This window comes from Penicillium cinerascens (assembly GCF_028974065.1).
Source record: "Penicillium cinerascens strain IBT 15544 chromosome Unknown contig_16_segment0_segment0, whole genome shotgun sequence".
Lineage (NCBI taxonomy): Eukaryota > Fungi > Ascomycota > Eurotiomycetes > Eurotiales > Aspergillaceae > Penicillium > Penicillium cinerascens.
The window spans coordinates 1,535,609-1,559,293 of record NW_026695286.1 but is presented as its reverse complement, the minus strand read 5'-3'; the positions used below and the strand labels follow the sequence as shown (position 1 = coordinate 1,559,293).

Below are 23,685 nucleotides of genomic sequence, written 5' to 3'. Positions count from 1 at the left end.
GGGTTAAAAACGTGAAGAAGGCGATGCCTATTTATGGAATACTTTAGATTGGGCAAATGGCCATTAAGTCATCATGGCGTTCGGGATTTGAGACATTGATCGTGTTAAAAGTGGCTATACGATCCTTGTGACATTCACTGCGCATCACTTTCCGTGTTTAAATAGTTGCCATGAATAAGTTTATTGTGGTCGAAAATAATTTCCCCTGGACACAAACGAGAGGCTGGATTGGGCCTTGAGAGATTGGCAATCTCCACTTCTTTCTACTAAGACCGGTAGCCAAATATGGGCCTAAGCACTTATCTTTCCGTGGGGATGAACTGCCTTTACCGACGGAAAGGATGAGGTTCAATCTCCTTAGGTCTAATCAGATCTAGATGTTCAGGGGCTGCAAGGTCAGAATCTCGATTTTAAAAATCACATCAAGAGACTAAAGATAAGTAAAAATGCTTTCACTTTTCATCTTCCTGGGTGGGTCAACTGCCAAAAGTTATTCAGGGATTTGAGTAAACACCATGATCAACAGCCTCGATGTTATTTCCTGAGGGATCTATCACGAAAGCACCATAATAGTTGGGGTGGTAGGATGATCGCAATCCCGGCGAACCGTTGTCCTTGCCACCTGCTTTGATAGCTGCAGCATGGAAAGCGTCAACAGACGCATGATCTCCCGAGGTCTTGTAAGCTCTGCGTGTTCTGTTTCGATGGAGATATGCATACCGTGGCATTTGAATGCGATATGAGCAGGTCGCTTAAGTATAGTCTTTGTGCCGAAGACCCAGAAGTCGGCACGTTGGTAAGTGCTGAAGTCCTCATTTCTCGACCCCAGTCCAACCACAAATTCTCCGAATTGATAACGAATTTGATAGCCCAGAGGCTTGAGAGCTTCGAGGTAAAACTTAAGGCATTGTTGAAATTTCTCTTCAGGAACGTAAAAGCTAGTGTGATCAATTGCCATAGTGACCAGTTAGAGAGCAGAGAGTGAGATATTATAGAAGGAAGATTTTGGATTAAATGGCCTTTAGAGAGAAAAGGAGATGATGACGCGTAAATGAGGCTGTCGTCCGGATTTGGTAATTATAAGCGGAAACCTTTCTCTATTATAAACGTCATCGTAATGAATTCGCCGGGCCGGCGACTAGATTGCAGATCCCACCAATGAGACGGGTTCTCGTAGAATTGAACATCCCTTCGTCCAAAAGTGTCTCGGATCCTCTATTCACTTTCTTCGTGAAATGTTTGGGGATCGCTTGATTTCGAGAATGGAAGCTTGCGGGCATATAATCAACCCTGGGCGCCTTTCATTAAAAGGTGGTTTCCTCAACAAGTGTATTCTGTCGTTTCATATTCAACAATTATGACCACTACTACACCCACTCTGCCAGCGACTGAGTCGAATGAAGATCGCACTCGACTAGTTCCTCCCCACATTGGTCGTCATGTTCTGCCCAATAGTCCACTCTTCGTGAAACTTTCCAGACATGCCTGTTGCAATCGCCTTGCCATTAGAGACAATATCCTCAAAATCAAGAAACCCTACGGAGACCTCCTAGCGGATGTGTTGACCTATCGGGCGTTTTTAGAATCGTCTCTAGAGAGTATAGTCTTGGAGAGAATCGAACGAAACGATGAGATATACATTGGCGTGTTAGCTGCGAGAGGCTACGAGTTCACCGTCGCCATCCTCGCAGTGCATGCACTCGAAGCGGCAGTCGTGCCGATGAGTACGTTTAAGGCTTACATCGCAAAAGGGAAAAAAAGACAATTAACGGCGATATAGCAACCAAAAATCCTGTCGAAAAGGCCGCATACTTCGAGCAGAAAGCTTTCCACTCGTCCTCTGCGAGCAACCTCGCTCACTGGGTGAAGGAGTATGTCAACCCCCACGGCCCAACTCTTCATTGTTTGATCTCGAATCCCCAAGAATGCTAGTTGAATAGTCGATTTGCATCACTGGCGTCGTCCACCGGCCAAATTCTTGAATCACCAAAGCCCCCTATCACCGAAAAGCTGACGCGTTTCCCAATCACATCGGCGCCTGTTGCCATCCACAACTGCTTCCGCAAAGGCCCCCTTTTGTATCTCTTGATCTTAATGGACGAGTCGACCTAAACCGCAGTCCGGATTGCACCGCCTGTTGCTCTCGGCTTCTTCTGCACTTGATATGTTCAAGTTCCTTTATCATCCCTATCTTTCCCTCCCATACTCGGGGCAACAGGATCCACTGCCAGAAAATGCCTCAGTCCAACAATTTCTCTATAGCCTCTGCACCTGTATGGATGCACGTGGATCGGTGCTCTAGCGATATCAATAACTTAGGGAGACGGCTTCCTGCGGGGTTCTTTCTTTGTGAGAAGTTGCATGGCCAAGCGTTTACGGCGAAGGTGATCTTACTTCTTATATCGCACAGTACTCGCACAGCGCGCCTTCCACTACTTGTTTTGAACTGTGTATCGACAGACTTAGGATTGAAGACGAGGTGAGAAAAATCATAAAGCTTATGGCTAGAAGGTCCAATGGCACCCTGTTGCTCTCGATTGGCCAAGTACAACATCACTACCTTGTGTTCCTTCATTGAAGGGCTTCAGTAAAACGAGAATTCAGCTCAAGGAAATCAACTGATATTGAGGGTTCTACTTATCGGAAACTTGCATATCCGACGCAAAGCCTATACAGCGCCGGCAACGAGACCTGGAGAACTGCGGTCATGCCAAAGCTCGTTAGAACACGGTACGTGGAACCGAACGAGCAGTTGATCCCCACAGCTCTTGATACACATGCGGCGATGGGTACTGCCTTGGCCGTGCAAGAGGATTTGCAACGGGATAGTGTCCCTCGGCGCATCGAGAATATTCACAACAACTTTCTCCAATATTGCACAACTAAGAACTTTGATCGGCTTGCTACAAAATCTAAATTCGATCAATTTACAGTGGTATTACTAAATGAGTGCTCCAAGGATCTCATTAGGGTGGGGTTGAGTTATTTCTTTAATGACTCACGTTACAGTTTGGGTATGAGTGAGCGATTTATCGATAGTGGAGACGACTATGGGCCAGCGGAGCGGTTTTTTCTTTCCATGTGAAATGCGGCTGTTGCCTGAACCTTCTCCGCCCTATATGTAGCTTTTGCTCTAGAAATCTCTGAATTCCTCAGAACTTCCTCTCTTCTATTCCACACTACTCTTCGGCACAACAGGATTGCACAGTAATCGCAAAATCAATGATTTCTGCACTGATGTTTTATCCATGGCAATTTATCAACTTATCCGCCAGAACGATTCTACTACCGCCCGTGGGATCCTGAGTTGGCCACTGAGGAACTAATCAGAAGCCTCAATTGAACCGCCATTGTCTAGGTCACTATGATGTCCGCACTATACAAACTCGCAGCTGTTAGCGGAAGTCCCGAAGTCAATTGGAACGACCACCATTTGAAAGTAGTGGCTCGTCTAGACGACCACGACATCGAGGCGCTGCAACTTCCAGCAGCATTTCGTTCGCTACATGGCATCACCGACCGCAGTACAAAGAATTGGAGTTTGTCACTTCTTTTAGGGAGGCTTGGCATATGTGCTATGGAAGACAAAGCGCTCAGCAAATCTAATCAGGACGTCTTTCGTTGCTTAGAAGCCAAGGGCGATATCGAGATTGTCCTGTTCGGAGATGACGTGCTCTTGAATAAGCCTGTGGAGGAATGGCCTATCTGCGACTTTCTCATCGCCTTCTATTCGGATGGCTTCCCGCTTGATAAGGCGATTTCGTATACTCGCCTCCACTCGCCGATTTCCTGCAACGACTTGCTTATGCAGAAGCTTCTCTTTGATCGCCGCCTTTGCCATTAAGTCTTAAATCTCCTCGGAGTGCGGACTCCTAAGCGAGTCGAAGTCAGCCGTGATGGTGGCCCTCAAGTTAGTCATCAACTCGCGCAACACGTCTATAACTCAGTTGGACTGAAACTTCCGAGTCCCAATGATGGCAATAACTCTCTTTCTTCCCCTACGGTATCTCTGTCGATGGATGGAAATACGCTTATAGTGGACGGACGGAAGCTCCACCAGCCCTTCGTTGAGAAGCCGGTTAGCGCAGAGGACCACAACATCTACATCTACTTTCCCAGCACCTCCCTGGAAGGCGGCGGGGGCAGGCGCCTGTTCCGAAAGATTGGCAACAAATGTTCATAATACGATCCGGATCTAAAAGTCCCACGATGTATAACGGAACGAGGGACAACAAACAGCTACATATACGAGCCATTCCTGGCAGCGGACCACGAGCAGGATGTCAAGGCCTATGCCGTGGGCCCTCGCTATTGTCTGGCAGTCACGCGAAACTCTCCGGCGGTTACCGGCATAGTCCATCGGAATGCAAATGGCAAAGAAATAAGGCAGATCACGGAGGTCAGCAGGGAAGAATCACAGGCTGCGGCTAAAATCTCTCTGGGGTTTGGCCAGGCCGTCTGCGGGTTCGACATTGTTCGGAATGGAGGGAAGAGCTACGTGATTGATGTCAATGGTTGGACATCAGTAAAAAATCACCCTAGCTTTTATGACGAGTGTGCCGAAATTTTGCGACAGATGCTGATCGCCCGGAGAGATAGCGATGCATCGAATAGCGCCTTCTGATATCTTCTACAGCTAGATCTGGATATGGAACAGCTACATGGTCTTGCTAGTGGGAGAAAGGCCTTGGGCCCTTCCTATCCACTCGAGTATGGGCTATGGCGAAGTCTACGCGCTACCATTAAGCGGATTCGGATGTTTGACGAGGCCGACTACAAGAATGTTGATAACGCTTGTCCACCAATGTAGATCTGATAGTCTACTTTACTTCTACAGGAGGAGTGATTTATATGTTTTTTTTCTTTTTCTCAAATGCAGCCACACAATGATTTATCGAAAATGATGAAGCTTAACTCACCCCGCGCACTTCATAAGATGAGGTTGCCCCCTCATGTACAACTTCAGGAGTGGGATTTTCCAAATCATCCGAGGTAGTGGCTAATGGGGAAGCATTGCCTGTAACCACGGCAAGGAAAAAGACGGTTGCTGTACTAGTTTCATTGTTGAACAAGTTGGAAGCTGTAAATGGTAAAACACAATAGGATCGGAAAAGAAAGGCTCTATATCTGTGAGAGAAAGAGCAAGCTTTGTATTCATGAACATTCACAATGGCTTTTGTATTTGTATTCTCTAGTGGTTGTAGTAATAAATTTCGGTGGGTTTTCCTTGAGGAAATGCCTGCTACGTGACCCGAAGAGTGTTGCATAACATAATATGGAGTAACTAGGACACGGGAGGTTTATGACTTAGCTAAATGCACATTAATCATCATTCTCATATCATTTTCATGCGGCAACCGCGCAAGAAAGGACCGGCGTATGACGGAAGTACGTGGCCCCGAGCGATTCCCAGGACTTTTCACCCAGTTGCTACCTGATTCCCACCTACGTATATTGCGCTCTCACCCCTCTCACCCCTAGTCACTCAACTATACGGTCACACGATATGTTTCTCATTGCTATATGAAGGTTTCCTATCGACGGTTACAGTACATACGACCATAGGGTGTGGAGAACAGGGCTTCCCGTCCGCTCAGCCGTACTTAAGCCACACGCCGGCAGGTTAGTAGTTGGGTGGGTGACCACCAGCGAATCCCTGCTGTTGTATGTTTTTTTTTCATTCAAACACTATAGACACGCGTCAGTTCAAGTTTTAATATTTGGGACATTAGAGACTCCAAATTCCAAGCCAATTGCCAAGATAAATGAGGTGGAGTGCTCGGACGTGGAATTATCCACTACTATCTATCAAAGACAGTTCCGTCGGCTCTGTCGGTGGTTCAGCTTGCGAAGACACTGTATTTTGTGCCGATCTAGGCCGGTTTGGCGCTCTACATGCAATAATTATTTTCGTCTGCCCCACAGTCATGAGAACATGGCTTGCGTAGGTGGGTATCAGGCTTGCGGCTTAAGCACGGCTAAGCGGACGGGAAGCCCTGTTCTCCACACCCTATGGTCGTATGTACATAAACTTTATTCTAAAGTACTCATATCGTCAAATGGATGGTTAGTATGGAGGTTGGGGTGTGTATCTTAGGTTCTAGAGATTCTCAACATTGCTAAAAATACAAAACTCCAAAGCGCAACAATAACATAAACTAGATGAAACAGTTTATGAATATTTTGTCGTCTCCAACTCGCACCAATCCCATACTTTGTCCGCTAAGCCATTTCCAATAGCCTTCTGAATATCGGATCTCACGAGATCCGTGCCGTCCCTTCCCCAAGGCATAACGTACGTGATGCTCTTGTCAGCACCGATTTCCTCACTCCAGCCACTATACAACTCTGTGTAAGCACCGAAGATGGCTGGATAGAGCATTGGCTCGGCCACTTTCATCATCAAACCGGAAGAATGACGCTGAAGCTCCGTCTTTAGGTTGCCGGGATTGAAAGAAACACTTCTGATTCCTTGAGAGCCGAAAAGCTCCTGGGTTTTGACGGCCAAGAAAACATTGCCGACTTTGGTCTGTCCATAGTTGGTTTGTTGGCTGTCAAAGATCTTAGGTGCGCCAGATTCGTCCAGCACAAGGCCACCACCGTTTGGAGACAAGATTTGAATGGCCAGGCTCGCTGCCCAGGTAACCCGGACTGAACCCGGGGCGGCAGTTTTGGCAGTTTCAACCATGATTGGCATCAAGAGCTTTGTGAACAAAAAGGGTCCCAGCATATTCGTTCCAAATTGCAAGTCATGTCCCTGGGTTGTTTTGGATCCTTTTGGAGGGAACATCACGCCGGCGTTATTAACGAGAACGTCAAGGCGAGTTTCTTTAGATAAAAAGTTTTGGACGGACGCCTTGATGGTTGATAGATCATTGAGATCTAGTAGTAGAAAGTGCAAATGACCCGAGGATGATGCATGTTCTTCTTTGATTTGACTCATGGCGTCTTCGGCTTTTTGCTCGCTGCGGCCAGCAATATAGACTGTGGCACCCTTTCCGTAGAGGATTGCAGACAATTTTCGGCCAACACCGGCATACCCACCAGTGACGATATGGACTCGGCCATCCTGATCGGGAAGGTTTTTCTCCGTCAAAGGAGGCTCAGGGATGCGATAACATTGCGTCCAAACTGCTTTGGAGAGAAATTTCGCCATGGTGGCGTGCCAAAGATATTCAAAGTTGATGAAGAGGCTTCAATGGAATGTCGTGGTTTTTAAGGGGGAAAGGGATAAGAGCGGGTTCGTCAATTTATACTTTAAATATCCGCGACCGGTCTGGCCGAATAGGCTGGAAATGAATACATCATCCAGCACTCGACGTTCCCGGATTCAGTAACAATGGTGCACGGGCCCTCTCCCTTGGAACGGGAGAAAGCTTAAAATGTTGAGCGAGCTCCTAGGTATCCCTACCAGGCAGGTTTTACTTCCGCTAAATCCGACATCTTGCACCACATACGTTTGCCAGACCCACAGGACGAATGCCTAGGATCATTAGGGATAGTGAATTGTTGCATAATTCAGCTGAAGACTTCAGTCAAGTGGTATTGCCATCGAGCAAATTGATGAGCGATGCCTTATACGATAGGTCGCGTGACGACCATCTGATGCCTGCTCCTTCCTCGTATCTAGAAACGTGCGGAAACCTATACTTGGAATATTGCCGATTCGAATGCATGTGGCTCTCATATGGCTGTTGGTGGGATAAAGGGAATGTCCAGACTCCTTCTAATATCACTCTCATCAAAGTCTCGAGATTGGATCCAAGAAAGACACCTGGCGCCATTGGCCTCAAGACCGGAGTGGGATTCTCTTCCCAAACAGGAAGAAGGCTTATATTTTTCTTGCTATAACACTGGAGGCACCACCTCGTGGGGTGCGGCCGAAAGTGGAACCGAGTTACATCAAGCGTGAAGCTTAACTGAGTCATTGAGGGGTCCTCCACCGCGTTCACTCTTCTACATATGTATGATAGATGAGTTAATAAAGTGGATATTTGATCCTCGGATCTAGGGGTGTGAGTCGCGTCGCGGTACTGGTGTTTACGTCAAGCGCCGGAGGCACTCCTCGTCTCCCTGGCGGCTTGAGCTTCCGCCGCCGATTGGGCAAAACTCGCGCAGATCTTCTTGTGATTTTTCCAGCCAGCCTTCTGGCAGTCGCGCGAGCGGTACCATGCTGATTTGCATCGACTGTTTCTCATGAGTGAACCTCCTTCGGCCTCACTCTTGTTGCAGTTGTAGCACTTGTCAGCGGTGGAGGTCGCGTCGGCCATTGTTTTGATGGTTGAAATAGTTTGGATGTAATCGAGGAATTATCTCGAAAAATGATGTTAGCAAAGATGTTCGATGTAGGGATCTTCTACACTGAGCGAATAAGGCTTTTACTGCGGTCCTCATGGTGGGTGTGGGGAGCATGAGTCCCACGGTGACGATGAGAGGTGATTCTCGCAGCTGAAGCAGCCCGTGCCGGTACAGTAACTTCGCGCGCGGTATCTGAATGTCGACGGTAATCGGGGTTGAACGAGCAAGAAGTTAAAAGATAAATGGATGTGGCTATTGGAAGTGGTTGGCGTTGAAAACCAAGTGTACTTGTTTGGGGGGGGAGGGAGATATATATTGCAACTGGAGATCCACGGAGCATTCTCACCACAAATGGCTTTACATTTTGACTAACCTGGGAGTACCAAGTGAAATTGATTTCTCACACAAATATACAGAGAGTAGAAATTCAGTGATCTATATATCCAATATCATACAGTGACTTTCCAATGACCGACCGCAGTCATGCCGGGTATTCATCTTTTTCCAATCGCAAACATACCCCAAATTTCACGAACGCCATATATGGTACACGGTTTATAATTTGTACAACACAATGCAATGTATCTAAATCAGGGCCTGGCCGCGGAACATGCCCTCGCGAACCTCGCGAACAACATCCTTGCGATCTTTCTTACCCACCAGGACAACACCACGGCCGCGCTTGCCCATGCGGCCGAGACGACCCAGGCGGTGGATGAAGTCAACTGTTGTGTGGGGGACATGATAAAGCACGACAGTCTTCACCGCCAGGGTATCAATGCCACGGGAGGCGATGTCGGTGGTGACGAGAACCTTGGTGTTGGGCAGGCGGCGAACAACCTCCGCCTTTTTGTCGGGAAGCTCAAAGGGAATAGACTTCTCGGCGCGATGCTGCTTTCGGGCCAGCACGATCTCATCCGAGGTCGGGGGAAGGTCAACCTCGGTGAATTCCGCAAGGATTTCTTCTTGCTTGCGGGAGCTGGAATCGCGGGACAGCGAGACGGCGTCGATGCCCTTGGAGCTCAGGAACTGAGCAACCTCATCTGCCTCCTCTCGCTCGTTGACAAAGACGAGAATTTTCTTGACCTTCGGGCCCATGTACTTCGCCAAAGGACCGTAATCTTCCCCATCACTAGATTCACCCGCCTTGCCAATCGACCATACCACGTCGGCACAGGCAAGATTCCGGTTGCCCCGATAAGGTTCCTTCTCAATATCTACAACACCAAGCTGCACACGACGAGGAATTGCGTGCAAGTTGGGAGTTGTCAGACGCTTCACCTCGGGGTATCTCTTGCGAAGCTGATTGTCGAGACTGCGAGGGATAGTAGCGGAGCAGAAGATCAACTTCTTGAGCGAAGGCGCCACTTTGTCGACGACCTCCATCGTTGTGGGTAGGAATGAGCGGTCCATCAAGGAATCCGCTTCATCGAGTACGAGGTGACTGACACGGCTGAGGACGTATGGGTTCGTTTTCGCGATGGACGCGAGGAGGTGGGGAGTAGAGACGAGAATGTCGATGCCGTCTGGGTGGAAGAGCGTGTTCTTAATGCGGCGTGGCGTGAGAGTCGAGGCAATCATTCCGGAACGGTACTTCACGCCGTGTGCAAGGGCCTTCACTTTGGCTCCGACCTGCGATACCAATTCCGAGGTGGGCACAAGAATGATGGCCCTGGGGCGACCGGCATCGGTCATGGGCGGCTCCTCGGGCTCCAATTCGAATGTCCGGTTCTTCATCTTTTCCTCCCGCTCTTTCGCCTTTTGTGTCTCAATGATTTCCTGCTCTTCCTTCTCTACCCTTTCGGCACGTTTAATAGCATCCACAACCGGCAGCAGGTAGGCTAGAGTCTTTCCTGAGCCCGTTTCGGCCGCGAGGAGGTACTGATCGTATTGGGGGCCGTCGTCGCTGGTCGTCTTCACAGTATCCTTTTTGCCATCGCTATCCTTGAGCAATCGAGGGATCGCGAGTCGTTGGATCGGGGTTGGAGTTACGTCCGTCAGGCCGGGGAGGGCTTGGGAGAAAATCGAGTGCCGAACCGCAGGCAGGAGAGGAAAATGGTCGAAGCTCGTGACGTTGGCTAATTTGGCTTTGGTGGCAGATCGGCGAGCGTATGGAACCGGCGACAGAGTCGTCTGCATCTTTAATGCTTTGTACAACGGGCTGTCCTTCTTGTTGCCTTTGCCTTCTTCCCCAGATCGCTTGAGGGCTGCTTGGGACCTCGAGCGCGGGTCATCTCGAATCCGTGCTTCCTTCTGGTTCATTGTAGCAAAAGGACCCGCTCCCCGGCCCGAACGGGGCTTCTTCAACGAAGTCTTTGCCACGTTAGGGGATAGGGTCATGCGAGAGGGCTGGCGGCGCATCGTGGCCATGGTTCGCGTGGCTTGCCATGTCGAGAGAAGCGCTGGGGGAGGGGCAATGGTGGCCCTAGTTTGGCATAAGAAGCATATCGAAAAGCGCACGGGCAGAGGCATCCTGCCTGTGTTTAAATCGGGAATGGCGGATGTTGATTCAGTAGGATCGCGATGGAGCACACGAGAAAACCAGTTTAGCAGAAAGTTCTCGTGCTATTCCCCATCCGGACTAGTGCCGATCTTCGGCACCTGACGTCTCAGGCAATTTTGTCATGTGACCGTTATCGCAGATGAGTCAGCCGCACGTCCCCCGCCTGAAACAGACGGACAGACGCGTTGCTATGGAGACTCCCGCGACTCTGTCAACATCAGCAACTTGCTTCGGGGTAACAATCCACTTTCAGATCCATGGAATAGATATCGAGATCTCCGGTCCTCCGTTACCCTCTTTCCAACTATCCCTTCATTATCCCTCCCCTCTACCTTTCACAAACCTTGTTCTTTGTTCTTGCGTACATTGGCTTGTTGTGGCTTCCACTTTGGCAACCTGCATTCCAGAGACGATCAACACGACTTCCTTTCCAAGTGTTGTGTACCAGGTCTCGCTGTTTTCCCGCGCGACTCCTGGTATCTGTTAAACAAAGGTATGTTTGATGTTGGCGCCATTCTCGACTTATTCTCTGCGCTTGGCCTCTGACTCGACGTGATCGTCGACCGCGATGAACAATCGCTGACATATCATCAGAAACCCGTTGTTTTTGTTATCAGAACCATTGCCTTGACAAGCGCAACACTACGATGGGTAGTGGACTTGGCCAGCGGCCGCTCTCAGAAGTGAGCCCCATGGCGCAGAGACGCAACTCTCCCATTTGGAACCAAACAACCAAGGTACTGTCACAGTGGTCCTCCAACCGGATGAGATAGCATGCTGACCTTATGTTGTTAGATGCCAGCTGGCGAGGCCTCGGCATACGATGTCTCTCCTCTCAACAACAACACATCATCCCCGCGTCTCTTCTGGAAGGGTCGCGACTCTCCAACTCCTTTTGCCAAGGGCGCCGAAAACCGAATGCCTTACGACCCGGAAGGCTCCTACTTCCCCGCGCGCCGTCCATCTCTCGAAGATCTCAAGCGCGTATCACGAGTAAAAAACAATGCGGGCATGTTCCGTGATGGCGGATCAGAATATGATCCTGCGCATGTCGCTTTACCCCAGAGACCGCTGGCCGCTGATCGATCGCCAAACCGCGACAGCCAAATGAATCTTGCCAAGTCACAATTCGTCGAGGAGGATGATCCAGCACATATTCCGAGACCCATCTCTCCAAGCAAAGATCAACCTTCCCCCGGCAAATCGTCGCTCTCTAAGGGCAGCCGATATGGAAAAGGCTTTGACCCTTCGCATGACATCTGGTCCGAGTATGATAACGCTGCCTACCAGAAGAGCGTCAAGTTTGACGCTGCACCCCCTCAGGTCAATGAATACGAGATGCGCACTCCAGATCCCTCTTCCATTGCCTCGGGCTCCCGCGAGAACAGCTATGACTCGGAAGAAGATGCGGATATTAGCTTCGAGCATGAGTCGTCTGTTGAACGGGATGATAGCTTCGATGCGTCACTCGAAGATATTGAGAAGACCCCGGTAGTCCTACCCGAGGATTGGCGTTTCATGAGCCCTGGAAGTGCGAACGGTCAAGATGATTCCTTCGCTGAAAACACCGAAAACGACACCGCTGAGGAGCGTCCCATGTCGCGAGGAGGAGACTCCAGCAGCCACTTGCGTGTCGAGTCTCTTGATTCCAACGGAGAGCGCCGTCCGCTGCCACCGCTGCCATCGGTTGCGCGCATGTCGTTGTCTGGTTCACGACCAACCTCACCTGAGAAATTGGCGGCCGCTTTCGAACTGGGCAGTGGTAATCAGCGTGGTTTGCCGAAGGCCCCTCGGCCTGCATCTTGCAGCAAGACTGACATCAACGGTGCGATATCCTTGCAGGAGAGGCTGAGGCTCATGATGCTCCACGAGAAGCAGGGTGATGAAGACGAGAATGACAAGGAAATCGATGAGCCATCAAGGGCATCGTGCACATCCGACCACGATGCCTCGGCCCTTGACACCGATACCCAATTGGCCGAACCGTCCAACGGCGATGTCTTCTCTCCTCCTCGAATCTCCCGTGATTCGATCCTGCGAGACATCCGCAAGAGCGAGAGATATGATGACGATGTCTTTGATGATGATTCTCAGATTGCCTCTAGCCCCAACCCTTATGACCATTATGACCCTGACGTCCCGATTCCGTCTCTGGAAAATGATGATGACGACTCTTCCAGCGTAATCATCAAGGAGGAAGCGCATGACGACGATATTTATGCCATCCCTGATTACTACCAAAATCTTTCGGACAATAGCCTGTCTTCAAGAGACCAGCGAGCCAAGTATGATGAAGACAGCAGCTATTCTCTCCGTGAGGCGGCGCAGGCTGCCGAAGAGGACAACTCTGGGCAAACCACCCCAATCCCCGAGCAGCACAGTCAAGGTTTCCACGAGCACCAGCCAGAACAGCCAACAGAAGTTTCACAGCCTGCCGAATATCGTGGATTGGATCTTGCTTCTATTCGCCGGTCTCTGGGGCGCCCTGTGACTCCTGAAATCAACCAGGAACTCGAAGATGACCTTTCGGAGCCCTCTACCCCGGAGTCAGTCATTCGTCATCCCATTGAGGATGATGAGGAAATGGAGGAAGAATTCGAGAGTTCCTCCGATGAGTCCGTTCCCGAGCCGGTCGCCACGATCAAAGCCCCGGGTGCTGGCCTCAAGACCCGACCTTCACTGACTCCAGCTGATATGGAATCAATGGCTGCTACTCGCCGCAAGATCAGTGGACAGCACGCGCCTCCAGTCCCTTCGCTTCCCCCGCAAGCCTCCAACGACTCTGAACGCGAGGACGAAATTACAGCTCTGCCCCCGCAGCTGACCCTTCCAAACAACCCATCTCAACGCCAATCCAGCCTCATGCAACTGGACATTCCATTCAGCATCCAGGAGGAAAGCCTTGGATCTGGTCTCGACAAGGAGTTTGACCGTGTTATTGAAACCCAAAAGGTTGCGTTCCAACTCGCTCTTTCCAAAGTTGATTGTCTTCCGGTGCCAGCTTCCCACGCGGATCGCCCGCTGGTTTCCCGACCCCAAGGACTTCCCAGCTTTGCCAATTTTGTCAAACCAGCTAACGTGTATTGTAATCAACAGAGAGGTTACCTCATGCGGCAGAACACAAAGGTTGTCATCGCCAACAATCGCAACGACGAAGAGCCCACAACGCCTGGCGAAGAGTCGATGCAGGACCCGCGCGGTACGCGCTCCGCGGGCTCTTCGCCTCGCAAGCCAAGCCAGCAGACCTGGACCACAGAGCCGTGGAATGGCTCCATGCGTCGCCCGAGTATCAAGATGGCCGGTGGCGTCCCAAAGAAAAAGCCTGTTCCTGGGGCTGGGGATGTGCCCCCTCTCCCTGGGCAACAGAGCAATGTCCGAGAGGCGCAGGCAACCATCGATGAGAATGAGGCCCTTGTTCAAGACAGCTTTGAGGAAGGTGAAGAGCGCGGCCGCCTGTTTGTCAAGGTTGTGGGGATCAAGTACCTGGATCTTCCTCTTCCACGCGGTAAGCGATCGGATAAAGTACCTTTCGGTATTAATTTGTTGCTAACTTTCCCCAGGCGAACGCTCCCACTTTGCCCTCACCTTGGACAATGGTCTCCACTGCGTGACGACCTCCTGGCTCGAATTGGGCAAGTCAGCTCCGATCGGCCAAGAATTCGAGCTCATCGTACAAAATGATCTTGAGTTCCAGTTGACTTTGCAAATGAAGGTCGACGAAAACAAACTCTATCCACAAGAGAATGCCGCCTCTCCCGCTCGCCAGAAGACGTCAGCATTGAGCCGTGTCTTCGCATCTCCTCGAAGACGCAAGGAGCTCGAGTTGAAGCAACAAATGCAATCTCAACAGTCCAAGGATGTCAACGCCCCTGTTTACGACCGCCTCCGAAATCTCGTCGCTCGGGATGGAAGCTTTGGTCGTGCCTACGTGGCTTTGAGTGACCACGAAAAACGAGCCTTCGGCCGTCCACACGTTGTCGATGTTGCTTGCTTCAACGAATGGGCCGTAGACGAGCAGCCCAGCAGTGTGAAGAGTAAGAAGAGCGCGACTAGCGTGACCGCTCAGCGTCGACCGCCGTACAAGATTGGCAAGTTGGAATTGCAGTTGTTGTTCGTCCCCAAGCCGAAGGGTAGCAAGGATGATGACATGCCCAAGAGCATGAACGCCTGCATTCGTGAGATGCGCGATGCTGAGAGTGTCGCTGCTCGCAGCTGGGAGGGATTCCTCTCACAACAAGGTGGAGATTGCCCAGTAAGTTCTTCACCATACTCTTTTTGAAATCATTGGTATTCTGACAAATGTAACAGTTCTGGCGTCGCCGCTTCTTCAAGCTTCAGGGCTCGAAGCTGACAGCCTACCATGAGACGACTCGCCAACCCCGAGCGACGATCAACTTGGCCAAAGCCTCGAAGCTCATCGACGACCGGTCATCTCTCACTCAGAGGGAAACCAGCACTAAGAATGGTGGTCGTCGAAAGTCGGCTTTCGCCGAAGAGGAGGACGGCTACATGTTTGTCGAGGAGGGATTCCGTATTCGCTTTGGCAACGGCGAAGTGATCGACTTCTACGCAGACAGTGCAGCAGACAAGGACGGCTGGCTGAGAGTCATGTCGGAGGCTGTCGGCAAGGGATCATCCTCTGGAAACGGTGCGGTCAAACCCTGGGCTGATCTTGTGCTCAAGCGTGAGCGAAGCATGAAGACTCGTCGTTCCACAGCCGACCGCCTCCCAGTCGGCCCTCCTTCGCCTACTGGAAAACGACAGAGTAATATGATGGGAGCTCCTCCAGCCTCAGCAGGATCTGCAGCGGCGGTGCCTCCGTCCCCACGTCCCCGTCACACGCACACACTCTCTCAACCCGAGATGAGCGGTGTTGACACTCGCCGGCAGAAGACCCGGTCCCTCATGTTCTAAAGCGCGCATGGGATCCCTGCACAGAACATAAGCCTCCAGTTCACTTCTCCTGTCCATGATGTTAAGTTGTCACAATAACCTTTTCTATTCCCCGTTGTGGATGTCGCTCCATACTACTTTTCTCCTCCTGTCTTTGGAGATCCATTTCCTTTCCTCTATTTCCGTCTTTCTTTCACGGCGTTGGTGTACGATGCAGCTGCTTTCATTGTGTTTGGTGCGATTTTCTTTTTACCAAGGCTTCATGTGCGCAGCGAGGGCACGACGACAATGCCATGACCCTAGACTGCAGGACACCTGATGTTTTCCTTCGAGATCCTGCTGTACTTTAATGAGACATACGCCTGCTAGGTTTTAACTTTCATGAGTTCATAGTTTTATTGTCCAATTTCATTTTATTCAGTTTACGTGTTCCTTGAGCATCATGCGATGGACCTCCATCTAAGGGGTACCTACAACCTTCGAGGTTTCATAGATCGGCACGTTTCATTTCTCACATGCGTCCACTCCGGTGCTGTAGACTTGCTGAACGGGCGATTCCAAACATCGCGTCCATTCTGACATGTTTCCCCAAGCAAAACACCATAATTAATGCCACCAACGAGTCTTGATGAGAGCAGATTCACTTCATTGAGGGCACCAATAAGAGGCAGATCCTCTAATTCGGGTTGGCTCACAGGCTCGGGCCTTGTTGTTTCCGTACTCCAAAGGATCTTTCTGCAATTGAAGAATATGCCAACAGACAATCATGTATCGTTTGCCTTGTTGGCTATCTGCGTCATCCTCATCGTCATCGGGCCATTTATTATCTGGATCATGGACCTTTTGAAGATCTCCCTGGCTGTAAAATAGCTGCATAAGGTCTTTCCAGACCGGGATCACGTTGATAAAAGCCTTTTGAAATGGCCAAGATAGGCACAAGTGTCGGAGATAAGTAGTATTCGTAAAGCCAACGTAAGCCGCAAGGAGAGTCTCCCGGGAGGAACAGGTAAAGCTATCGAAGTTCCACTAATCAACTAATCAATACTCCATGGCCCCCAGAATCAATTTCATCGACCGTATTTGTGGCTACTCTAAGTCACCGTGTACTGTGAAATAAGGGTTTGGACCAAGGTGGTTCGCATCTTCTTTCCCTGTGTACCGCTTATGTGTTCCTAGATGGCAATACCTTTCCAGCATATGTTTTGGAGTTTGGTAATCCGACACCAGGTGCTCATCTCGAGGTAGACAATCACATGTTGCAAATACCATCATGGTACCATTTGTCGAGTCTCAAGTGTGCATTTATCAGCATTTCTCCATGTACGACGAATATTGCGTGCTGCTCTGACAAATGCGATTCGATCACCCTGCAAGGAATCTCGAGTATAAAAACAGGAAAATTCACAACAAAACTGACCTCTTATCCTAATTTGAACAAATGGAATTACATCTTAAGGCCCAGGCATAAAATATGGCATCTGCCACAGTCCAAGTTTCCAGTGGCCATGGCTCTATCCTGGCCCAGAAGCCGACTGTCCCTGTTTTCGAAAAGCCGCACCATGTTCAGACAACTCTGAATTTCTTCAAAGATAGTTAGGATGGTTCTCCTTCATCTCCTACTATCATTGGCAAACCAGAATCTTTCAACAAGCCGTCCATCTCTCTCCCCGTCACTATTCACGACATCAGCGGACACAAGCTCGACTATTCCCTTGACCGCAATGGATTCCAGTTTTATTATTATGAAAGTACGGAGACGGACTTTCTGGATAATGAGAAGATTGAACGCGAGTATTACCCGGAGACAGAGAAGCTGCTCAAACATGCGTACGGTCTCCCGTGCTAGACTTACTTCACCATCACACATCAATCCCACCCTCATCCAGGCAACCCCTGCCAGAAGAAAAACTAACTAATACAGAACCGGTGCCTCTCGAGTCCTAATATTCGATCACACCATCCGCCGCGCACCTCGAGACACACCCAGAAACGGAGCCGACCAGCTTCGCGTTCCGTTCAACACGTCCACATCGATCAATCATACAAAGCTTCAGAGAACCGAGTCTCCCACCACCTCCCAGACGAAGCACTGGAGCTTCTGAGAGGTCGATTCCAGATCATCAATGTCTCGCGCCCGATTTGTACCATCCTCAAAGATCCTTTGACCGCGGCTGATCCCCATACCGTGCCGGACAGCGATCTCGTCCCAGTGGGTCTCATCTATCCTGACCGGGAGGGAGAGACCTATTCCGTGAAGCCGGATCCTGAAATTAAGTGGTATTATCGCTACGGGCCGATGCCGGACTTGGTGACTTTGATTAAATGTTTTGATTCAAAGACGGTTGGTAGGGCGAGACGTGTGCCTCATTCGGCGTTTGTGAATACTGAGACTGAGCGTGAGGATGGGAGGGAGAGTATTGAGGTGCGGGCTTTGGTTTTTCATCCCGGTGATCGGGAGTAAGTGGAGGTTCCTGGAACTACTTGTTTACAAATTGTTTACTAAATTGGACATGCTACTTTATGACGAATGCACAATGGATTCGGAGTCGTAACAATTTGGGGCATTTGTACTCATATCTAGATACATGGTATATCCTAGGATAATCCTCTATTTTCCAGCAACCTGCTTCACGGCCGCGATGATGTCGTCGGGGCTGAGGCCCTGGGCGTTGACCTGCTCGAACAAACCACCGCAGCCCTCCTTCACAGCGCCCATGGCCTTGAACTTGGGGGTGAACTTGCGCTCCAGCAGGTGGGTACCTAGTCGAGATCCAAGGCCAGTCTTCTGAGCGATAGACTCCACAACGAGAACGAAGGGACTAGAGCCGTATGTGCGGATAGCATCCTCATCGACAATGTTGAGGGTAGGCTTGTTGACCAGGCCGACGTCAAGACCGTCCTTGCGCAGGCACTCAACGGCGTCGAGCGACCGGTACAGCATGTCACCATAGGATACGATGTAGCCATCAGAGCCCTTGCGGATAAACTCCTCCTTGCCGGGAACGAATTTGTAGTCACCACCGAATAGCTTCTCATCGGTTCCTTCCTTCAGAATGTAAGGAACCTTGGAGCGGGTGGAGAAGATGAAACGCATGCCCGTCTCCCAGAATACCTTGTTCACGACGGCCTTCATCTGCTCGCCGTCGGCCGGGAAGTAGAGGGAGGTGCTCTCGGCATCCATCAGGCCGTTGTCGGCGAAGAAGTGGTTCAGACCGAAGTGGCATGTGTTGTCGGCCATCTCGTCAACACCGCTGTGCGAGAAGTGGGAGAGGACGGTGCAGTTGTTCAGACGAGCCATGGTGATTTCGGAAATGCACATCTCCAGGAATGCGGAGAAGGTGGAGAAGACACCCTGGCGCTCGCCATTGCTGCCAAAGCCAAAGCCAGCGGCGGCAGAGAAGTTACCACGTTCCATGACACCGGAAGGAATGAAGACTTCGGGGTGCTTGGACTGGATGGCCTTCAGACCGGTCGAGCCGGCAAGATCGGAGTCAATCACCATCACACGACGGGCAGCTTCTTCCTTGCTCAAGCTGTCGAGGACAGAGTTGACGGCCTCGCCGAAAATGGAACGGTTGGCCCCCTTGTCTGTTGAGGAGCCCTTGTACTTGTGAGGGTTGGAACGGCCCTTGATCTCGTCATAGAAAGCAAGCTGCTCTTTGCTGTATCCCCGCTTGGTGAGGTACCTGCGAGCGACATCGACAGTAATAACGTCGTGGGCATGAGTCTCGCCCTCGATGCCCTCAATACCAGCAGCCATAAGTCGGTTCACAATGACGGCTGCGGGGCCCTTGTGGTTGATGACTTCGGCCATCGCTCCATACAAGGAATCGATGTTCTCGCCCTCGGCGCGAACGACATGAAGGCCGTGTCCCTCCAGAGTGCGAGCGATGTCATAACCCTTCAAATATTCAGAGGGGTGGCCAGCAATTGTGACGTCGTTGTTATCAATGAACAGCTTGACATTAAGGTTCCGGGCCACGGCGATACGCGCGGCCTCGGCATCATTTCCTTCCTGCTGGGAGCCGTCGGAGCCCAGCATAACGACATTCTTGTCCTTATTGGCCATGGAGATACCGTTGACCATTCCCCACATGTGACCAAGACGTCCGGAGCTGAACTTAACCCCGGGGGTCAGGCCAAGCTCGGGGTGACCGGGAAGCTTGGAGTTGGCATCACGGTAGTTCAAGAGGTGCTCGGGGTCGATCTTGCCATCCATCGCAGCGAGCAGGTACTGAGTTGCAACTCGGTGGCCTGCTTCGTCGAACAAGGCATCCACGAAGCCGTTGGGATTGGCATTCATAAACGCCAGCAGGACGCAGACTTCGGGAGCAGTGTCGAATGGTCCACCGGTGTGGCCGGATACGCCACGAGCGGCACCGGTGGCAGTGAAGGCAATGATGGCATCGCGGAAGATGTTGATGTTGTGCAGAAGATCTTTCTTCTGCTCTGCTGTGAGGGTGGTATTCTTGGAGTCAAGCTTGAGCTGCTTGAACTGCTTGAGATCCACTGGAAATTTGTGGCCGCCTGCCATTTTGACGGAATTTGTATCAATTGAGTAAATTGAGAAGATGGTTTGACTTCAGAAGATGGTTTCAAATAGTAGAATAAATGTCAGACCTAAAAAAAAACCGGACATGTGAGTTCGCCGCAGAGGGGGTGTTGACGTCATATAAGAGGGTGGTGGGGTTTGACCGGTTCGAAAGGTGCAAGTCCCATGTTCCCTGTACATTCCTTGGTTATTCCTTGCCCCTAACGCAATTCTTCCAGCAATAGGGAATGGGCGGTGTTACTAAGCCGGGGCTATCCATGCTCACCTTATACACGTGGGACTTTTGATACACCGCCGTAATTCTCATCAACTTCAACATCGAGCAACTACAACTGGGGTTAACTATACTCACTCCAGTCCGAATGTTCGTCGATAGCTACATGGTATATTCATCCCTCATACAGCCGTTAATGATCAAAAGATCTGGAGGTTAGCCTCTCCCGTTGACAAGTCGCCAAGTGGGGGGGTTGGGGTGCCATCGAGGTTCATGGTTCCACAATTTTGACACTCTCCACCAAGCCCTGCCGGGCTAGCTCAATCGGTAGAGCGTGAGACTCTTAATCTCAAGGTTGCGGGTTCGACCCCCGCGTTCGGCTATTCCTACAAATAACCTGAGATATCTTTTTTATTTTTTGGTAGAATCATTTCCTTGGCAAGGCTCAAGTGCTCCCCAGGTCGCTTCGTGGTCAATGCCTAGGTGAGTGGTTACGCTAGTGTAGAACGCCAAACTGAAAAATAGGCAAGGAGCTCTCAAGTTTATTTTGCTTAATTTTTGGCGTTTTCGGTTTCCCGGGACTCGATGAATCCCAAGCAGAAGTTATATGGATGTAAATTAGACTACTGGGTCAATTCAAATAGTCTGAAGTCAGGACATCTGGAATTCGGAACCTTCTAGCCAAAAAAAAAAAAAAAGAAAGGGATGGTATTTCTGTAGCTGCTTTTGAAGAGAGAAATAGTATGGAAAAAATGACATGTTGCTTTGTTTCTTTTTCCTTCATGTCAAGTCTTTTCCTGCTCCACGAGTGCTACGAATGAAGATGACGAGGGCAGAGTGATCAGCGCCTTCAGGCTTCCTCAAGATCAGTTTAATGCCCGGTGCTGAAAACCAACTTTCTTTGTATCAAGATACTGTGATATGCCAGCCTAGGAGGTGGTCTGCAAGAGATCGTAGTGATTTTTTGTGGGCATACTATTAAATTTCTCTTTATGTTTGATCAAAATCCGTGTCAGGTATTCGCATTGGTTTATTTCGTAAAAACGTTTCCCTTCCATCGTCCAACTTTATAAAAGAGGCATTGTTACACGATTTGCGTAATCGACATTCCCTTTCACGCTCTCAATGCGGTCATGGCAAGTTCCAAATATTTTGTCCCAAAAGCGAGTTTGCTTGCCGTAATTGTGACTCTTTCTCCATCCATAGCGGTGGTGAAGATCATGGTCCTCAATCACCAACTCCGCATCAAAAAGTTCCAGCAGCCAATTCAAAGTAGAGGGTGCACCGCCATGGATTCGGAGACCACTATGTCCCATGAACTCCGAGAAGGCAATGTATTGGAAGCAGATCCACCACTCGTAAAATCCCATAGGCACTCCAAGAATCTTCAACGTGGTATAAGCAAGCAGCGGAATGCCAGTGATGTCCATAAACTCTTGCTCATGATCGGCGTAGGCAGAGAGCAAGGGATTAGGATGCTTTGTGAGGTGGTGACGACGGTGGAATTTCCACAACGGACCCATCGAGTGCATCAAACGGTGGTACCAGTAAAACCAAAAGTCGACTGTGATGCTGTAGAGGCCGATCTCCAAAGGTAACCATTTCCACTGCATCGATGAAGGTGTCTCACTCGGTTGGTAGGTAAGGTATATGGCCATTATCACGCGGAATGATGAAGTGGACATAAGCTCTCGCATAACCTTGCCAACACCAACGTCGGGTATTTCATCCCGTGGATGTTTATCACCATCCAAAAATCCATACCGTTGACCTAGGCGGCGCATGATGTGCATTTCGTGGATGCCGTTTAATTTGAAAGCACTGGAGTACAATGCGAACGCAGCGAAAATATTGAGATTCTGGCCTGTGTAAGTCGTATACGCGTGGTGAAGCGCGAGCGGGATCGCAGCGTGTAGTAGAATCCATAGGTGGACTGTCCATTCTCGGGTGGAGTGAATTTTCTCTGTCTTGGAGAAAACTGGCACTTCTCCATCGAGGTCCACGAGGTGTAAGCCCAGGAGCTCAATCATCCAGTGCCAGAATTGCCACTGAGATCGGTCATGGCGCCAGGTGGACACCATGGAATCTGCGGAATTCCGCTTGACGGCGGTTGTCTGCGTTGTCTGTGTCGACATTCTTGAGTGTTCACTTTTGGAAGTAATATCCGCACATCAGGCGATATGTAGCGAGGATTATAGATCCTTATATACCTGGGTTCCTAAATTAGGCCCGGTGTCGTCCGCCACGATCATGGCATGTGAAATCAAGATCGACACCACACAAGAGACTGTGGGGGAGACAATCCAAGTATAATTTAGTTCTTAAACCAATCAACATAAGCCGATCGGAATTCAGGTGGGGTCTAGAGAGTGTTGGGGTGTTGGGCGCATGGAGATCATCTATACTTGTGATTGAGGTGTCTGCCTCGGTTCCCGGATATCTGCTAGGAATAGGCGGGGAAGTCCCCACTTTAAGGGTTTCCCCAAAACCCAGTGCAAATTAGGGTCTCTTTTTCTCGCCCTTCCCCTTGTTGAGCCCTTGCTGACATCTTCCAAGCGACCATCAATCCAACCGCGGTCAAGAAGCCCCCAGCCCAGAAAAGCCGCTTACTAGACATTTCTCCAGCTTTGGTAGGTACAAATATGTGTACGGATTCAAGAGCATTTTGCTCATCATAATTCAAGGCATTCAAAATTGCGTAATTCTTAATTTGTACATTCGAGGGTAGAATATGGAGTGATGTAGAAACGTAGGATCAGTCCCACCATGTGCATGTCCTGCATCTATGATGTCATCATGCAGGACCAAGCACCTTATTATGAGTACATTTATTTATGCGACAGTTATCCTGATCGCGGGACCTCGAAATAATCTCTTAAACATTGGCCTGCATGAGATAATCATTAGATCTATTCCAGATCATAACTCAGGGAGAAAAGTGATTGACTATTTTAATGATGTTGCAGGCTTTGGTTTCTCTTACAGCTAGGTTTAGTTCATCATAACATTCACGGAGCTTGTTCCTGTTTCTTCGTGATTCTTTCGGACACTCATGGTCTCGAAATTTCAAAAGTGGATTTGACGTTCTTTTTAGCTCTCTCATCCTAGCAAACATTCATTTGGTCCCGGAATTACAAGGAGAATACGAGGGAGGACCTGTTTAGTTGACGCCGAAATGTCCGTTTTTAAGGCTAGAAACGGCCGCGTATGACCATCTACTGTGCC

At 49.9% G+C, this 23,685-nt stretch overlaps 11 protein-coding genes across 11 annotated transcripts; 5 read left to right on the top strand and 6 right to left on the bottom strand.

Annotated features, from left to right (window-relative positions):
• Positions 1-494: 494 nt before the first annotated feature.
• On the bottom strand, positions 495-958 carry N7498_000547 (VOC family protein; the record flags this gene model as incomplete). Its single annotated transcript, XM_058447610.1, has 2 exons — positions 495-667; positions 721-958. 2 exons carry the CDS (start codon positions 956-958, stop codon positions 495-497), a joined length of 411 nt encoding a protein of 136 aa, XP_058313021.1.
• Positions 959-1,357: 399 nt separating this feature from the next.
• Positions 1,358-2,112, top strand: N7498_000546 (uncharacterized protein; the record flags this gene model as incomplete). The annotated part of the gene is made up of 3 exons (XM_058447609.1): positions 1,358-1,724; positions 1,781-1,871; positions 1,941-2,112. The coding sequence occupies 3 exons, from the start codon at positions 1,358-1,360 to the stop codon at positions 2,110-2,112; spliced, it is 630 nt and encodes a 209-aa protein (XP_058313020.1).
• A 1,252-nt stretch (positions 2,113-3,364) lies between these two features.
• On the top strand, positions 3,365-3,844 carry N7498_000545 (uncharacterized protein; the record flags this gene model as incomplete). Its single annotated transcript, XM_058447608.1, has 1 exon — positions 3,365-3,844. The coding sequence occupies one exon, from the start codon at positions 3,365-3,367 to the stop codon at positions 3,842-3,844; it is 480 nt and encodes a 159-aa protein (XP_058313019.1).
• A 171-nt stretch (positions 3,845-4,015) lies between these two features.
• N7498_000544 (uncharacterized protein) lies at positions 4,016-4,810 on the top strand (the record flags this gene model as incomplete). Its single annotated transcript, XM_058447607.1, has 3 exons — positions 4,016-4,175; positions 4,227-4,525; positions 4,637-4,810. The coding sequence occupies 3 exons, from the start codon at positions 4,016-4,018 to the stop codon at positions 4,808-4,810; spliced, it is 633 nt and encodes a 210-aa protein (XP_058313018.1).
• Positions 4,811-6,172: 1,362 nt separating this feature from the next.
• Positions 6,173-7,156, bottom strand: N7498_000543 (short-chain dehydrogenase; the record flags this gene model as incomplete). The annotated part of the gene is made up of 1 exon (XM_058447606.1): positions 6,173-7,156. One exon carries the CDS (start codon positions 7,154-7,156, stop codon positions 6,173-6,175), a length of 984 nt encoding a protein of 327 aa, XP_058313017.1.
• An 889-nt stretch (positions 7,157-8,045) lies between these two features.
• Positions 8,046-8,270, bottom strand: N7498_000542 (zinc finger MYND domain-containing protein; the record flags this gene model as incomplete). Its single annotated transcript, XM_058447605.1, has 1 exon — positions 8,046-8,270. One exon carries the CDS (start codon positions 8,268-8,270, stop codon positions 8,046-8,048), a length of 225 nt encoding a protein of 74 aa, XP_058313016.1.
• A 613-nt stretch (positions 8,271-8,883) lies between these two features.
• mrh4 (ATP-dependent RNA helicase MRH4) lies at positions 8,884-10,668 on the bottom strand (the record flags this gene model as incomplete). The annotated part of the gene is made up of 1 exon (XM_058447604.1): positions 8,884-10,668. One exon carries the CDS (start codon positions 10,666-10,668, stop codon positions 8,884-8,886), a length of 1,785 nt encoding a protein of 594 aa, XP_058313015.1.
• A 780-nt stretch (positions 10,669-11,448) lies between these two features.
• Positions 11,449-15,715, top strand: bud4 (uncharacterized protein; the record flags this gene model as incomplete). Its single annotated transcript, XM_058447603.1, has 4 exons — positions 11,449-11,538; positions 11,597-14,306; positions 14,362-15,053; positions 15,110-15,715. The coding sequence occupies 4 exons, from the start codon at positions 11,449-11,451 to the stop codon at positions 15,713-15,715; spliced, it is 4,098 nt and encodes a 1,365-aa protein (XP_058313014.1).
• A 1,450-nt stretch (positions 15,716-17,165) lies between these two features.
• N7498_000539 (uncharacterized protein) lies at positions 17,166-18,155 on the top strand (the record flags this gene model as incomplete). The annotated part of the gene is made up of 3 exons (XM_058447602.1): positions 17,166-17,286; positions 17,332-17,521; positions 17,633-18,155. The coding sequence occupies 3 exons, from the start codon at positions 17,166-17,168 to the stop codon at positions 18,153-18,155; spliced, it is 834 nt and encodes a 277-aa protein (XP_058313013.1).
• A 147-nt stretch (positions 18,156-18,302) lies between these two features.
• N7498_000538 (uncharacterized protein) lies at positions 18,303-20,228 on the bottom strand (the record flags this gene model as incomplete). Its single annotated transcript, XM_058447601.1, has 1 exon — positions 18,303-20,228. One exon carries the CDS (start codon positions 20,226-20,228, stop codon positions 18,303-18,305), a length of 1,926 nt encoding a protein of 641 aa, XP_058313012.1.
• A 1,299-nt stretch (positions 20,229-21,527) lies between these two features.
• On the bottom strand, positions 21,528-22,595 carry N7498_000537 (sterol desaturase family protein; the record flags this gene model as incomplete). Its single annotated transcript, XM_058447600.1, has 1 exon — positions 21,528-22,595. One exon carries the CDS (start codon positions 22,593-22,595, stop codon positions 21,528-21,530), a length of 1,068 nt encoding a protein of 355 aa, XP_058313011.1.
• Between the last annotated feature and the right edge of the window lie 1,090 nt (positions 22,596-23,685).